The following is a 15,997-nucleotide window of genomic DNA, read 5'->3' as shown; positions in this document are numbered from 1 at the left end:
CATCCATGAACTTTTGCCTGTATATAAACTAACCTTGCTGGGTAACGAACTATTCAGCTTCTAGGAAACTCACCCATGCTGGATTGCTGGGCACTAACTACTGGTTTCTAAATTATTCAAAGAGGTAATATTGTAGGGTCATTTAGATTGGGTTGATTGGAATCTATTGCTAATCAACTTATGATTTACTGGCTTTTAGGATGGTTCAAATCAGGCAAAATCAGGCTACTTCGTTATTTTGTGAACAATTCAGATTTTAGGTCAGGTAATACAGATCAATTGATTGGGAGTCAATTTATCACAAGTCTATGCATGTTCCTGCAATATCATAATTTCCTACGGAAGCTCTTTTAACAGAAGTGAAAATCCTTCAACGTGAATCTATAGAAATGGGTTGCACAAAATGAGGTACACAAAAGTGGACAGATGTATCAAATTCCTTTAAACTGCCCAAAAACCTTCATCTATGAACATTCAACTATTCAAGACAACATGAAAACACTTTCAGAATGTTGAGAACAAATAAGCTAGACACTGCCATTCTGAAATCAGATCATTTTCTTACATCTCAGGTACAGGTGTATGTATACTCAGATACTAAACAGAAATTGCAGCCTCAACACCAAAATCCTCATATAATAACACTGGGATGCAGCAAGACTCTGAAAGCTGACTAATTGGACCTGCTATCCGACAGATTTTTACCTCCGCACTGGTGGCACAACTCCCCTGCCAGCGGTACCACGGCCTGTAGCCTGAGTCTACAAAAGAAAATATGATCAGACATGTTAGCCTACAGAAACATAACCGTGATAAAAAAACTGAACTAAGCTTCAACTTGAGCATACAACACACAGAATTGGGAAATGGAAAGTAACATCAGCATCTTACCTTTGCCCGCATTGCTACAGCACGACCACGGCCAACACCAAGTGACGTGCTCTTTCCCTGAGAAAACATTAAGGGAAAATCAATTATGTGATACAGTCTTGAAGATATTACTACGAAAAAACATGAGTGATAGATTAGAGTTGGCTAAAAACCTTAATTTTGGCATCTAGACGTTTAAACATTGGAGCATTCTTCAGCATATCTGGTATTATCATAAACCTGAAAGAATTTCCAGATAACGATTAGCCTCACAATACAAATACACAACCTCCAGGGAAATAATTGCAAAGGTTATTCACCTGACTCTACTGCCTCGAATGAATACATGCTCAAGTTGGGAGACCTTTCCATCCTGCAGATCATATGAAAAATTTCAGCAACAGAAGGAAGAAATCCCATATATAGCCTTTAGATCCATCACATGAAAGTATGTTAACAATCCCAAACAGGACTAATCATACTAAAACAAGTGGCATTAGAATGATGAATTTCAGCACCGTTTTTAGCTAAATTAGGCAACCACAACTCATAACTAGAATAATGTGTACCCTATTTCATCAAAATCTATGGAAGTAATTACTGTATACTAAAGCTAATTCCCATCCTTCTGCTATCAAAGATTTACAAAAACTCCTATTCATACCAAGTCACATCTATAATTACCCACCCAATGACCAAGTCATAAAAGTCCTAATCACAAGTCTCTCCCCCTTGATAATTTTTAAAGACACTTCAGAAACCTCCTCCTTGCTTCTCTAAGTAAGCATCATTCTCCTTTTATCTTTTTCAAATTTACAAGTGCTCTCTAGCTCTAGCCTACAAAATACATTACTTACAGGACTGCTTACAAGCCTCTGAAAAAGCAATCCTTCTGACCCTCCTCACTACCCCAAGAACTAGACTTGGAAATTGAACGACCAGAAGGGATCCAGACTGAACAGCCTGAATGCAACCTTTACCACTCTTTTTTGTCGATCGAGCCACTCCCCCATAACTACCTACAGCTTCAAATGCCGCTTTTTGATCCTCTGCATATTTTGCTATTTGATCAAGTAAACATGTTACCTTTTATTACTAACCATTACCATTGGCATTTTAACAAAGCAACTTTCATTCTAAACCTCTAATTCTAGAGATATTGACAAACAAAGGAATAATCAATAAAAGTAGGAAACATCAAACATACACAACTCAGATCCCTAGTAGGTAATTTCATCAGCAGCATCGAAATATCCAAGGTTTTGAATATGCCACATATCAACACAACCTTTTATGCCATAGTTGTAATCTAAAATATAAATTCATAATAATCTAAGCCACAATAGGCCTTGGTCTACAAAATCACAAGAAAGTCCATAATCATTTCCATTGCCAATCTTTTCCAAAATCCTTTAACGTACTGGCTACAGCCTACTGCTCAATGTCCTTTAACTCATCTATGCACCTAACAAGGATAAACTCTCTATCCCAATCACAAATAAGCTATGCATGACTGTTATGATCCGCGCATCAGTTACAAAGGCCTATCAACCAGATCATGACATATTTTCTTAAACCTACACATTAAAAGTCCTCATCGATGAGAGAGATAAGAGGAGAATTCCTAAAACAATTCTTTAATGACCCAGTAACCCATTACAATTAGCAAGTTGTCAAACCTTAGGATCATATTAGTACACACATTACGCCCTCTTTTTTTTGTTTTAAACACTTCCAAGTTTCCTCTTACGTATTGAATATTGACCTTAAAATGGAGACATAGACCACCGGAAGGATTGATCCATTAGCAAGCTCTTGTTCTACGCAGAGATTACCAGTGTAAAATAACAGCCACAGTAGACCTCATTCATCGGAACAACTAACACAGTCATGATTAAGTCTCCAAATCTTTTTCTTACCTTTGCATCTGATTAACACCCATAATATTGAAAATTCTAAGGCCAATGCTGATAACTAGCATACATTGCACAAATTTATCAATCAAATCACATTAAAACCATAATGTAAGCACAAAATTAAACCTATTTCAACTTAATTCTCTGAATTATAAACTCCCAACTCTCATGAAAATCAACCAAACTCGAATCATTATCATCAGGTATAAAACTATAATCAAATTCTAAAACCATAAAAACATACCAAATTAAAACATCAAGGAACCCTAATTTGAAAGACAAACAAATTGATACAAACCCCATATTGCAAAAAGGTCTTAGGAGAGAGAAAATGAAGTACCTTGGCAGTGAAAGTAATGGTATCAAGTTGACAGTTCCAGTTATCTTCACACTCAATCATGGTACCTCGATAAAGCTCACCGCTTTTTAGCTCAACAGTAACAACATGACCTGTGGCTTCGTGCATCAACTTCACCGGAATTCCCAAGCTTCTACTCATCTTTCTTCTTCGTCTTCTTCCTCTTTAATCTGCAAATAATTTCTGGGTTTTCTGGAAGCGAAAACCCTAAACCCTCTTTTTTCTCGGTCTAACTTCTATGGAACAAATCAACAAATTACAAAACCCAGGAAATTATTACTTGTATTTCAAATTGGGTAATTGGTACGGAGTAGTAATAGTAAATTAGTAATGCAAATAAAGCGGGTGAATTGAGATGTGTAAGCCCCGGCCCAAACTAATTTTGTTGAGTAGTCGTGGTTATCGACTTATCGTGAGTGTCAACTTGTTTAGTTATTCGAGGTCGGATTGTTATACCAGTAATTTAAATTATATCATATAATTTCTTAAAATTTGACTATGAAGTCTCACTTACGGAGTTACGGAGTATAAGAAAATAGTGAAGGTATTGTGTGAGTTCGGATTTACGGGGAGATGAATACAATATATAGTATAGGTAGATGAACTTCTAATACTAGTATAAGTATTTGAAAGTGTCATATAAGATTATTTTAGATGTATCAAATTTTGGAATATTAAGTTGTTTTTTTTTTGGAACATTTCACATAATATATACGTAGTAATATAAATTTAATGTACTCCTTTGTTCTTGAACATCTGATACGCTTTGACTTTTAACACAACTTTCAAATATACTCCTTCCGTTTCGAAATATGGTGTCATAATGGAAGGAGAAGAAGGTGGTTGATGGAGGAAGAAAAGCCACCAGCATGTTGATTTTGTGCTTTTGAAAATGTATGTGTATTTCCGTCTAGGGCATATATAGGCCAACTCATAGATATATATGAGTATGATTCACCCAATGCTTTAAGTTTGATATTGTGTATGCCATGTTTGCATATAATTCCTACAATTACAATTTATGCCTTATGCGCTTAAGATTTTCTTAGAGTTTAATGGATCTTTTATTGTGTCTGTAAATTTTAAGTGAATTTTTAATTGGGAAAAAGTTTCAAGTTACTTTAAAAGAACTTTTGATGTATGAATAGCCAATTCTTTCATAATAATAATGAACATAAATATTAAAGTGTTAGTGATTAAAGATTTGGATTAGGAACCATTAAAATTCGATCAAACTTGTTTTTATAAATAGAGACGGTAGCTAGAAAAGATGAAACCTAAATTAATTGATCTTAAATTATAAAAATGACACGACAAATATATAATAAAATTAATTCTCAAAGGCCATACATCAAGCATTGTACAAAAGGAAATAAAAGAAAACGTACATAGAGTATATATTTATAAGCAGCCATAACTATCTGGCCTACAACACAAACAATCATAAAAAAATTAGGTTTAATTTGTATCATAAACTATGATTAAGGAAAACAATAAAGTATACAAATCTTCATCCAATGCTAATTATAAGCAAAGATTTTGTTTAGGGAACAAATTAAGGCATTGTGGGCTTCTCTTGCTCTTTTGGGACTTCCGACTTAGGTAGTTCTGGTACTGTAAGTTTGGGAGGCTCCGGTATTGTGGGCTTTGGTATTTCGGGTATCTTTGGCACCTCTGGTTTTGGCACTTCAGGCACTACAGGTTTAGGCAACTCGGGTTTTGGCACTTCAGGCACAATGGGTTTAGGTAACTCAGGTTTTGGTACTTCGGGCACTATAGGTTTAGGCAACTCGGGTTTTGGTACTTCAGGAACTATGGGCTTAGGGAGTTCTGGTATTGTGGGTTTTGGTAATTCAGGTTGTTTTGGTACTTCAGGCTTTGGAATTTCAGGCTTAGGTAACTCATTCTTTTTTGGTACTTCGGGTTTTGGTTCTTCATGTACTGGAGGCTTAGGGATTTCTGGTATGGTAGGTTTAGGCAATTCAGGATGCTTTGGTACCTCAGGTTTTGGTACTTCAGGCTTTGGATGTTCTGGTACTGTTGGTTTAGGGAGTTCTGGCTCTACCGGCTTTGGTAATTCTGGCTCTTTTGGTACCTCAGGTACCTCAGGTTTTGGCACTTCGGGTACAATGGGTTTTGGATGTTCTGGTATTATGGGCTTAGGTATCTCAGGTGTTGTAAGTTTAGGCATTTCGGGTTTTTTAGGTACCTCGGGTTTTGGCACTTCAGGCACCGGAGGTTTTGGAATTTCTGGTATTGCGGGCTTGGGAAGTTCAGGTATTGTGGGTTTAGGCAATTCAGGAATTTTTGGCACTTGAGGAATTTTTGGCACTTCAGGCACCGTGGGTTTTGGAAGTTCCGGTACCACGGGTTTTGGGAGTTCTGGAACAACTGGTTTAGGTAATTCAGGCACTTTTGGCACCTCATGCTCCTTTGGAAGCTCTGCAGGAGATGTTTCCAATAGTCGACGACAAGCAACCAAGTTTGCATTGCTACTCAATAAGATGCAAGTAGCAAGCAATAACATTGAATTTATGAAAAAAGAGTGGTGCCGAACCATGGTGTAATATCTATCTAGTACACAACAAATTTTGTATGAATAAAATTATGTAGTGCAAAAGGCAATACTATGAGAAAATGATAATCTTACAAGAGGATTATTATGGACATGAAGCTTTTAGAGCATCTGATCTATATTTATATAGATGGCAAATTTGTGGAGAATTGTAAAATTCATACGAGTACAACTAATACAAGTATAGGTTGGTGAGATAGGTCGTGGATAGTTTAACACCTTCATCTACATTATTAGAAAAATATGACATAGACCATATAACTAAGCGTTGTAAATTAATCAAACTAAAATACTATTATGTACGGCCTATATGTTTTCCACCTGTCCTATTAGGCACAAACTAAGAATAGTTATATTAAATTATATGTTATCATTAATATTTGGAAGGGAAAAATAAAGCTAAACTTTTATTTGCAACCACTACAATATTATTCAAGTATATATTTGACCAAAAAAAAAAAAAAAAAAAATCTCGTAAATGAAATAAATGAAATGTATGTATATCTTTCATTCTATTACGCCAACTCCCTTTTAAAAAACTTACTCGTAAAATTTATGAAATATTGAAAAAATAAATTGCTACACGTTAGTTTGAGGATGAAGTAGTTGTGAAAATATAGTAACAAGTTAAATGTACTTTTAAAGTACACTTATGTAATGAACAACGTTTTAAATGATGACCTCATTGCTAGCTGTTGAATGAGCATGCATGCTAATTTGAGTGATTTTGTTCATGGAAAGTTTTTCTGTGGTTGCTCAACTACTAGTTAAAGGAAAACTATAACACACTATTAACTATGAAGTAATCCGTATTATCATATTATATAGTCCCACCGTCTCAAAATATTTGACACATGTTTTTAATATAAGTGCCTTTAACGTATTCAAATTCCTAGTATAACATAATTTTCTTAAAATTTCCTTTACCAAATTGGTGAAATAGCACCAAATTTCATACTCTCACAGCTATTTCATCTGTTTTTTTTGAATGGAATATTTTGACTGATATTCTTTTGTCGATACACAATCTTGATCATTAATAAAATAAATTGCAGTAAAATAGAGGGAGTATTTAATTCAGGCAAGGTTGTAATAGTTAAATCAATCACAGATTCACAGCTAATACTCATTTCGATTGTTATATGTTTGTCCCTTATAGAATCTTTCATTTAAATTGGGAAACTTTGACAATGATTATTCATTGATATATATATAAATATATAATAAATAACAATACTATATATATTCATGTTGAATTTTTTTAGATTCATGAAGTTTCGTGTATGTATGATCTGATTCCATGAAAATCTAGGATCAAAAGTATTGATCGAACACGTATATAACACGAGTTGATCCAGAGGATTAGTCGTTCACAAAGCAACGCTTTATGTCTTATTACTTTGCAAGGTGTGATTCTTTGTACTGTAAAGCAGCTTTATGCTAAGTGACTAAGTCTACTCTTCGCACATCAACTAATTATCACTTTTAAGCTAGATTTAACTCATCAACGAACTAAGATTGTTTATTCGTATTTGTTTTATTGCTTGAAAATATGAATAAGTTGTTAATCCGTATTAAAGTGTTACTAGGGCACGTGTATTGGATGTGAGCATAGAAAAAACTAGAGAAGAAAAAAAAACATAGTATTACGAAGTATTATTACATACGTACTCGAAAGAGAGCATAAAATGTAGAGTACAAAATATCATACCAAGCCAAATATATAGAAAAACAATGCTTAGTCAAAGTTGATTAAAAGAAAAAATGAAAATTACACACATAATGCTACAATAGTACACATGATAAATATGACTCACAAGAAAAAATATGTAATGCATCAAAATACACCTATATCTTAATAATCATTTAAATGTAACACATGGATTTTATCCGAGGAAATGGAGCTTGGACTTCAAGGATGGCCTGGGACAGTAGGCATGTGGACCTCTGGAATTGTTGGCTTAGGCAGTTCGGGGAACGTGGGCTTTGGAAGTTCGGGCATCTTAGGGATGGGAAGCTCGGGCAAGGTTGGCTTAGGTAGTTCAGGTATCTCTGGTTTTGGGAGTTCGGGGATAGTAGGTTTAGGAATTTCATGAACTTCTGGCTTTGGTACCTCGGGTATAGTGGGTTTTGGAATTTCATGCACTTCTGGCTTTGGTTGCTCGGGTACAACAGGTTTTGGGATTTCATGTACTTCTGGCTTTGGTTGCTCGGGTATGGTAGGTTTTGGGATTTCATGCAATTTTGGCTTTGGTAGCTCAGGAATGGTTGGTTTTGGAATTTCATGAACTTCTGGCTTTGGTACTTCAGGAATGGTTGGTTTTGGGATTTCATGAACTTCTGGCTTTGGTACTTCAGGAATGGTTGGTTTTGGGATTTCATGAACTTCTGGCTTTGGTAGTTCGGGTATGTTGGGTTTAGGGATTTCATGCACTATTGGCTTTGGTAGCTCAGGTACGGTTGGTTTTGGGATTTCATCATGAACTTCTGGCTTTGGCTGCTCTGGAATGGTTGGTTTTGGAATTTCGTGCACTTCTGGCTTTGGTTCCTCGGGTATGGTGGGTTTTGGAATTTCATGCAATTTTGGCTTTGGTAGCTCAGGAATGGTGGGTTTAGGAATTTCATGCACTTCTGGCTTTGGTAGTCCGGGTATGGTAGGTTTTGGAATTTCATGAACTTCTGGCTTTGGTAGTTCGGGTATGGTGGGTTTAGGAATTTCATGCACTTCTGGCTTTGGTAGCTCTGGTAAGGTGGGTTTTGGAATTTCATGCAGTTTTGGCTTTGGTAGCTCGGGAATGGTGGGTTTTGGAATTTCATGTACTTCAGGCTTTGGTAGCTCAGGCAATGTGGGTTTTGGAATGTCATACTTTGGTAGCTCGGGGATTGTGGGTTTTGGAAGTTCATGCACTTCTGGCTTTGGTAGTTCGGGCAAGGTGGGTTTTGGAAGTTCGGGAACCTCCAATTTTGGCACCTCTGGTTTAGGAACCTCAGGCACGGATGCTTCAAGAAGGCGACGTGCTATCACCGGCTTTGTGCTTGTGCACATCATGCAAGCAACAACCATCATAACCAAAACTAACGAACGAGTACCCATGGTTAAAGCCTAGTCGAAAGAAGCGATGGATTAAACAAGTATAGGAATAAAAGGGAAAGGACTTGTACTTGAAAAGGAATATTTTTGTTTTGCTTAAGACTAGATATGGTGTATTGATTCTTGCTTAGGGATATTTATAGGTAAGGTGAGGGGTAGAGAACGGTCCAACAACAAGGGTTAGGTACTTAGGTGTTAGAGGTTGAGCATATATTGTTCAACTTCTCAACTGTTATTACACCAATTTATCAAGAAAAATATGACTTAGCTGTCTTTTAATGGGATAGCTAGATAATCAGCAATTATTATTGGATAATATGAGATATATGGACTCAAGTACTTTTCTAGCTACACTAATAACAAGAAGAAAAAAAATGGTGGAACTAAATTATAATTTAACAACCACCAAATCTAGTGAAAAATGGACATTAATTAGTAGAAGTCAAATAACAATATAACTTTTTAATTACAGATTTACAGAAAGAATTATAAACAGTTTGTATCTACAATTTACTTTAAATTTGTAACTTGGCACTTGCTGTCATATACGAAGGTGTAAATTAATCATAATTATGTTAGTTTCCTTTAAAAATAAAATCAATAAAATGTTTATGGAGAGATATAACTGTGCTTTATGATAGTCACTATGCTTTTCGGGAAAAGGAACAAGAAATCACTACTCCCTCCGTCCCTATAACACTCTAACAGGAATGTAATTTAGGGACGGAGGGAGTAACAAAGATTTAGTAACACTCGTTGCCTCTACAATATAAATGAAAAGGAAAATATCTAAATTTAACAGAAATTATAATCGGACATGTCTATTGTGAATTGAAGCATATGGGTACTTCATTTGATCGTCGTACCTAATGCTAATTTGGAGTACGACATGTTGACTTCGTATTTTATGAGCTCTAGATAACCTTGTTTTTTTTTTTTTTTTTTTTAAGCATCAATTTCATAATTACCGTGCTAGTGCAACCTTGTCTATTTGTGAACTTGTGATCATAGTAGAGAAGGGGCTTTAACTTGATGTGCATGCATGAGACAAATGGGATAAAAATAATCTGCATTATTTATGCAAAATCACAAGTTGAGATAACAAAAGTACAAGGTTCAAATTGATAAATTGCGCAGAAGAATTACATTCTTTGAAACCAACAATTAAAAAATAAAGCAACAAATAGATATTAGAGTCCAAATAATATTATACTATTAGGATACATCATTACGTTGAATACATTCTAAACAGTTTGTATCCTTCAACGTTTTCTTGATATGATGCCGGCATTGGCAACCTTATTTATGGGATCTGAGGAATTGTGGGATTAGGAAGTTCTGTGGGCAAAGGAAGCTTGGGTACCGAGGGGAGTGTAGGCACGAGCGTCGTGGGATTTGGAAGATTGGGCACCGTGGGATTACCAACATTGGGTAAGGGGAGTGTAGGCACAAGAGTTGTGGGGTTTGGAAGATTGGGCAATGTAGGATTACCAACATTAGGCAAGGGGACTGTAGGCACTCCCAACTTAGGAAGATCTAAGAGTCCGCGACCTGGTACAACTGTTGTGGGAATTGGAAGTTTGGGCACGGTGGGATTACCAAGATTTGGCAAGGTAACTGTAGGCACTTCCAATTTGGGAAGATCTAGGAGGCCGCGGCCTGGTAGGAGAGTTGTAGGATTTGGAAGTTTGGGCACAGTGGGATTACCAACATCGGGCAAGGTAACTATAGGCACTTCCAACTTGGGAAGATCTAGGGGGCCGCGACCTAGCACTGAAGGGATTGGAACTTTGGGCACGGTGGGGTTTGAAAGATCGGGCAAGCCAACTTTAGGTACCTCCAACTTAGGAAGATCTAGGAGGGCACGAGCTGATGCCACTATAACAACATTCATCAACATGCAACTAATGAGCACGAGACATAACGGAATCAAGCGAGAACCCATGGTTTAATCTTTAAAGTGTGAACAAAATAGTATAGAAACGAGCAAGCTTAGGAATATAATGATCCTAACTTGTAAAGATAAAGTTACAATAGAAAATAATGAACAAGTAAATTTTTACTTGTTTATTTTCTATTATCGGCTTAGGATATGCTGTATACTTCCATGTTTGTAGGTGGTTATATATAGCATTTAAAGGTAAGAATAAGAACAACATTCGAGAAATGGATTTATTAGGTGGTGGAAGTTGTCCATATAATATAATTCATCTGTATCATCACTGTCATTAAGAATAATGTGGGTAATATCTTCACATGGTTATATTTGTATTTTTCCTGATATGATGCAATTGGGATATGATCAATTACCGAGAGAGACATAACTAGTACAATAATTTAGGAAGTTGTATAATTATTGATCTTTGTACACTAAATGATATTGGATTCATGCAGACACAGCATATGAAAGAAAATCCGAAACAACAGACCCTTATATGATTTGATTCTAGATAATGTAACCTAGACAAACGGACACGTAACATCTTGCCTATACCCGGGTATGTATCACTAACCGGATATTTAACCGCTTAGATATGAACTAGAGTAAATTAAGTTGAAATTCTTTAATCCGTAGAACAAATTTTGGGTAATGATATTCTTGGATGTCAACTAATTTGGTTAAAGTTTCAAGGGTGCTTTTTGAAATCTATCGAATCTTGTCTACATTATTATCCTTACGGCACGGCAAGGTTCCTTGTACGGCAAGGTTCCTTGTACATGGGTTTATTAAAAGTATCACTTCAAATGCTGCCACTAGACATACATGCTTGAATCGATTCATTAGATTCAACATCGATCATATACAAGTAATACAACTACAGTTTTCCTTCTATGCTTAGTCAATACATTTAAAAGTCTTAACCAAACTGATCAATGTGCTGCTATACCTTGAATCTCAATGTTCAAATGTTTTTCTCATGGTGCTATCTTAATTTTCAAAAGCCTGTAGGCATCAACTTGTTGCAAATGTGAAAGAAAAATTGTATAGTTCATCATGATCACGACGTAAAGATTACAAATTACAAAGAACCAAGTACCAGAGACAAAATATCATTAAGTACAGAATCAAAAAGGATGAAATATATATTTCGTAATTTTGAACTGAAAAGACGGATAAATTACATTAACATAGTAAATTCGATAAACCCCTCCACACCACAACACAACACAACACATACACTGATGATACACACACCACAACAAAAAAAAATGAAAGTATACATACATCTACTTGTATATCATTATTATATGCATTCAAGCAGTCCCAAGAAACGCAAACTGTTGTATCATTCAAGGTTTGCCAGGGATGGCAGGCTTAGGGATCTCGGGTAATGTCGGCTTGGGCAGTTCAGGCACAACAGGCTTGGGCAGTTCAGGGATAGTTGGCTTGGGTATCTCGGGCATTGTGAGTTTGGGCATTTCAGGCATCTTGGGTTTTGGCAACTCAGGTACAACAGGCTTGGGTAGTTCAGGCATTGTCGGCTTGGGTATCTCGGGCACTTCATGTTCGGTAGGCTTGGGCACTTCATGTTCAATGGGCTTGGGAGCTTCATGTTCAGTAGGCTTGGGCACTTCAACTGATTTGTGTTTTGGTTGTTCGGGTAGTGTTGGCTTGGGTACGTCGTGTTCAGTGGGTTTAGGGAGCTCTGGCAAGGTAGGTTTTGGCATTTCAGGCAATGTGGGCTTAGGCATTTCAGGTACAACAGGTTTAGGCATCTCTGGCAATGTAGGCTTGGGCAATTCATGTTCAATGGGCTTGGGCATCTCAGACTTTTTGGGCTTTGGTATTTCAGGCACAATGGGCTTAGGCTCCTCGGGCACAGTGGGCTTAGGAAGCTCTGGCAAAGTGGGCTTTGGAAGCTCTGGCAATGTGGGCTTAGGCAACTCGGGCACCTTTGGGAGTTCAGGCACTGTGGGCTTAGGAAGCTCAGGCACTTCCTCCTTAGGATGTTCCGGCAAGGAAGCTTCTAGGAGACGGCGAGCTGAAACTTGCATTGTGCCGGTACTCATTACACAAGCAACGAGCACCATCCCAGCTAAAAACAACCGGCAATTCATGATTTGATGACAGGGGAGCAAACAACTGATTCAAAAACAGAACGAAAGGTGAGAAGTTGTACAAAAGAGGCTTTTGTGTTTGTGTTTGTGTATGTTTAGGATATGATATACTTTGTGGGATCATGGGTATTTATATGTTTAATGAATCGTTAAGCTGGATGGATTTAGGTAGAAAAGGTTGTGCATAGTTCAACTTCTCAGCTATATTATCACCTGCACTTAGAAAAATATGATAGGAGATGCATGGGAAATCTATCTGATGTAATACAGTTATATAATGATCTAATATGAATATGCTGGCACTATAAAACATTATAATTTTGATTAAACATCCTAGATAATCCAACAATATTAGTGTTAGGATATCATATTTAGGGCCCACAATTACCAAATAAACTAAACAGCATAAATCAAGAGGTCTGAAAGATGCAACATTAATGGTCAGAAACTAGTTTTTCAGGTACCTACCTCAGAACAACTACATTGACCTATTGAAAGAAATTTTTTATATTTTTTTCCCCTTTCATTTTCGTTCTTCTTATTCATTTTTCCTGTACTTTTGTTCCCAAATTGAACATGATCACCTTATGAATGGACAAAACTTGTACTTCATATCTCGTTTTATGAAATTCAATATGTACTCAGTTTTAACCAGAAAGAACAAATGTTTCAGCCTTACTCGAGGAAACCAGTTTTTGTTTGGTCACAGACTATATTATACCTAGGCCATACACCCATACCATATCATTAACTCATTCATATTTCATGTGAAAGGTAAAATGAATGAATGAATGAATGAATGGTAGCCCGTCATTGAAAATTCTGGCTCATACTATGTTGCAACGAGATTCTCCTTGATGCCTCTAGTAGTATACAGAGTAATATTAGCAAAAAAAAAAGTCTCAGTTATGTTCAATAGTCAATTTAGCTTTCATTTTCATGATAACAAGTATCAGTTAGTAGGCTTACTCCTTTGTAGAAATTAGATTGAAGAGCAACAAGTAAAAACATGCTTAGACAAGCACAACACTAATTAAAAAATATGCATTAAGTAAATTATTCTAGATACATGAGATGATGAAATTTACGGATTTACCTACATTAAATATAATACTCCGCCCATGTTTAACCACGTTCAGCTCTACGTTTAGATCATGCTCCAACAATGTTTCTCCTGCTGCTACTTGTAACCTGAATAACTCAAGTTTTCAGTTTTTTCAGATTTATTGATAATTTTTTAGATGACTGCAGTACTTCAAAATAACAGTAATTCATTTTTAAAAATGGCTTATATATTTCATTAAACAATTGGCAGAGACAATTTATAACATTTCAACTGACTGAAGTACAAAGTAATGAGTAACAAAATAGTACAACTTCTGAAGCCAAGACATGAGAGAAAATGATATTCCAAAAGAAACAATAAATATAACAAAATCAATGTACTCCCAAGAAATGGAAACAGATGTATACTTCGACTATTTGGGGATAATGATGGACTCAATGTCTTGTTGTTTGCAGGTCATCTAAATAACTAATGACATCTTCATAGTCGATGCTGAATAGGGTCTGCGACTCTAATGTATCATCAGCATCCGCATCTGCCACTGGGTACTTCTACCAAGATTGTGGCACTACTCATCATGCAAGCGATTAGCATCATAGTGATTAGAAATACTCAAGTTTGGTAACCCATGGTATACAGTGTGGGAGCAAATAACTTGCAAGACTGAAATGACGTGGGATATAATGATGTTTTGATTACAGATTAGAGGGCTTTTTTTTTTTTTTTTTTTTTTTTTTTTTTTTTTTTTTTTTTTTGCTAATTATTTGTGCAATCAGAGAATGGTACATTTTTTTTTTTTGGGGGGGAGTACTTATTATTTATTATAGTAAACTTGTTGGATGCATGGATGAATTAGATGGAAGAGATTGTCCGATAATCCAATCCAACACTATAACAACAGTCAGACTGTGCTGTACATACAGATTTTGCATTTGTATGTGCTACATGGAATTCACGAGAAAGGATGGAAGTAAAGTTAATCCAAATGAAAACATATAAATTACGAACGAAGTACAATATTTCGGACCAAAGAGATGAAATGTTACAAAGTACAATGTTCAAAAAGAACGAAAATCACATACATGTATAGGAAAACAAAGGAATCAAACCTCCTTCGCCCCCTAAAAAGAGGAAAAAACAAAATAAAAAAACTATCAATACACAAACATTTATTTATCATTATCCAATAAATTCACTTAGTCCAAAGAAATGCAAGCTACTATATTCTTCAAGGGTTGCCTGAGATGGCAGACTTAGGGTGTTCAGGCACAGTGGGTTTGGGCAGCTCAGGCACTACAGGCTTGGGTAGCTCAGGCATTGTAGGTTTAGGCAGCTCGGGCATGGTGGGTTTTGGCATTTCCGGCATCTTGGGTTCTGGCAGCTCATCCAAATGGGGCTTAGGCATTTCAGGTACAACAGGTTTAGGTTGTTGTGGCAATGTAGGCTTGGGTGATTCATGCTCGGTGGGTTTGGGCACCTCAACTGACTTGGGTTTTGGTAGTTCTGGTACTGATGGTTTGGGTACTTCATGCTCAATGGGTTTAGGGAGCTCAGGTAAGGAGGGTTTTGGCATTTCAGGAACAGAAGGTTTAGGCAACTCTGGCAATGTAGGCTTGGGCAATTCGTGCTCGATAGGCTTTGGTGCCTCATCCAATTTGGGCTTTGGAATTTCTGGTTGTTTTGGCTTGGATGCTTCGTGCACATTGGGTTTAGGGAGCTCTGGTAAGGTGGGTTTTGGAAGTTCAGGCAGAGTAGGCTTGGGAAGCTCGGGCAAGACAGGTTTTGGGAGTTCAGGTACCGTGGGTTTAGGAAGCTCAGGCAAGGTAGGCTCTGGAAGTTGAGGCACTTCTGGCTTTGGAACTTCCGGCTTTGGCACTTCTGCCTTAGGATGCTCTGGCAAGGAATCTTCAAGAAGGCGACGTGCTACAACAGGCATTGTTCCAGTACTCATCACACAAGCAACGAGCAGCATACCAAATATAAACAAGCGAGAACCCATGGTTTCAAGAAGCAAGTGCAAACAAGTGTAGAAATCACTAAATCAGGAGTGAAATAACTTGTT

General features: G+C 36.7%; 3 protein-coding genes across 3 annotated transcripts; all 3 read right to left on the bottom strand.

Moving 5' to 3' along the window:
• Nucleotides 1-409: 409 nt before the first annotated feature.
• LOC145620763 (small nuclear ribonucleoprotein SmD3b-like) lies at nt 410-3,395 on the bottom strand. The gene is made up of 5 exons (XM_081675467.1): nt 3,127-3,395; nt 1,191-1,243; nt 1,044-1,110; nt 892-948; nt 410-761 (listed from the first exon to the last, which is right to left on the bottom strand). The coding sequence occupies exons 1-5, from the start codon at nt 3,283-3,285 to the stop codon at nt 702-704; spliced, it is 396 nt and encodes a 131-aa protein (XP_081531593.1). The 5' UTR covers nt 3,286-3,395; the 3' UTR covers nt 410-701.
• Nucleotides 3,396-4,427: 1,032 nt separating this feature from the next.
• LOC145621374 (uncharacterized) lies at nt 4,428-5,793 on the bottom strand. Its single transcript, XM_081676105.1, has one exon. The coding sequence runs from the start codon at nt 5,702-5,704 to the stop codon at nt 4,700-4,702; it is 1,005 nt and encodes a 334-aa protein (XP_081532231.1). The 5' UTR covers nt 5,705-5,793; the 3' UTR covers nt 4,428-4,699.
• A 9,370-nt stretch (nt 5,794-15,163) lies between these two features.
• Nucleotides 15,164-15,934, bottom strand: LOC145620154 (uncharacterized). Its single transcript, XM_081674790.1, has one exon. The coding sequence runs from the start codon at nt 15,932-15,934 to the stop codon at nt 15,164-15,166; it is 771 nt and encodes a 256-aa protein (XP_081530916.1).
• Nucleotides 15,935-15,997: the final 63 nt, after the last annotated feature.

The sequence above is a fragment of the Chenopodium album genome, chromosome 27 (assembly GCF_948465745.1).
Source record: "Chenopodium album chromosome 27, dcCheAlbu1.1, whole genome shotgun sequence".
Taxonomy (NCBI): Eukaryota; Viridiplantae; Streptophyta; class Magnoliopsida; order Caryophyllales; family Amaranthaceae; genus Chenopodium; species Chenopodium album.
This window is presented reverse-complemented; position numbering and strand designations above follow the sequence as displayed.

Coding starts and splice junctions, on each gene's coding strand:
- LOC145620763 (XM_081675467.1), bottom strand. CDS start 3,285: ATGAGTAGAAGCTTGGGAATTCCGGTGAAGTTGATGCACGAAGCCACA. Junction 1,111..1,190: donor ATTCGAGGCAGTAGAGTCAG/GTGAATAACCTT, acceptor AAATTCTTTCAG/GTTTATGATAATACCAGATA. Junction 762..891: donor CTGTAGCAATGCGGGCAAAG/GTAAGATGCTGA, acceptor TTTCTTTTGTAG/ACTCAGGCTACAGGCCGTGG.
- LOC145621374 (XM_081676105.1), bottom strand. CDS start 5,704: ATGGTTCGGCACCACTCTTTTTTCATAAATTCAATGTTATTGCTTGCT.
- LOC145620154 (XM_081674790.1), bottom strand. CDS start 15,934: ATGGGTTCTCGCTTGTTTATATTTGGTATGCTGCTCGTTGCTTGTGTG.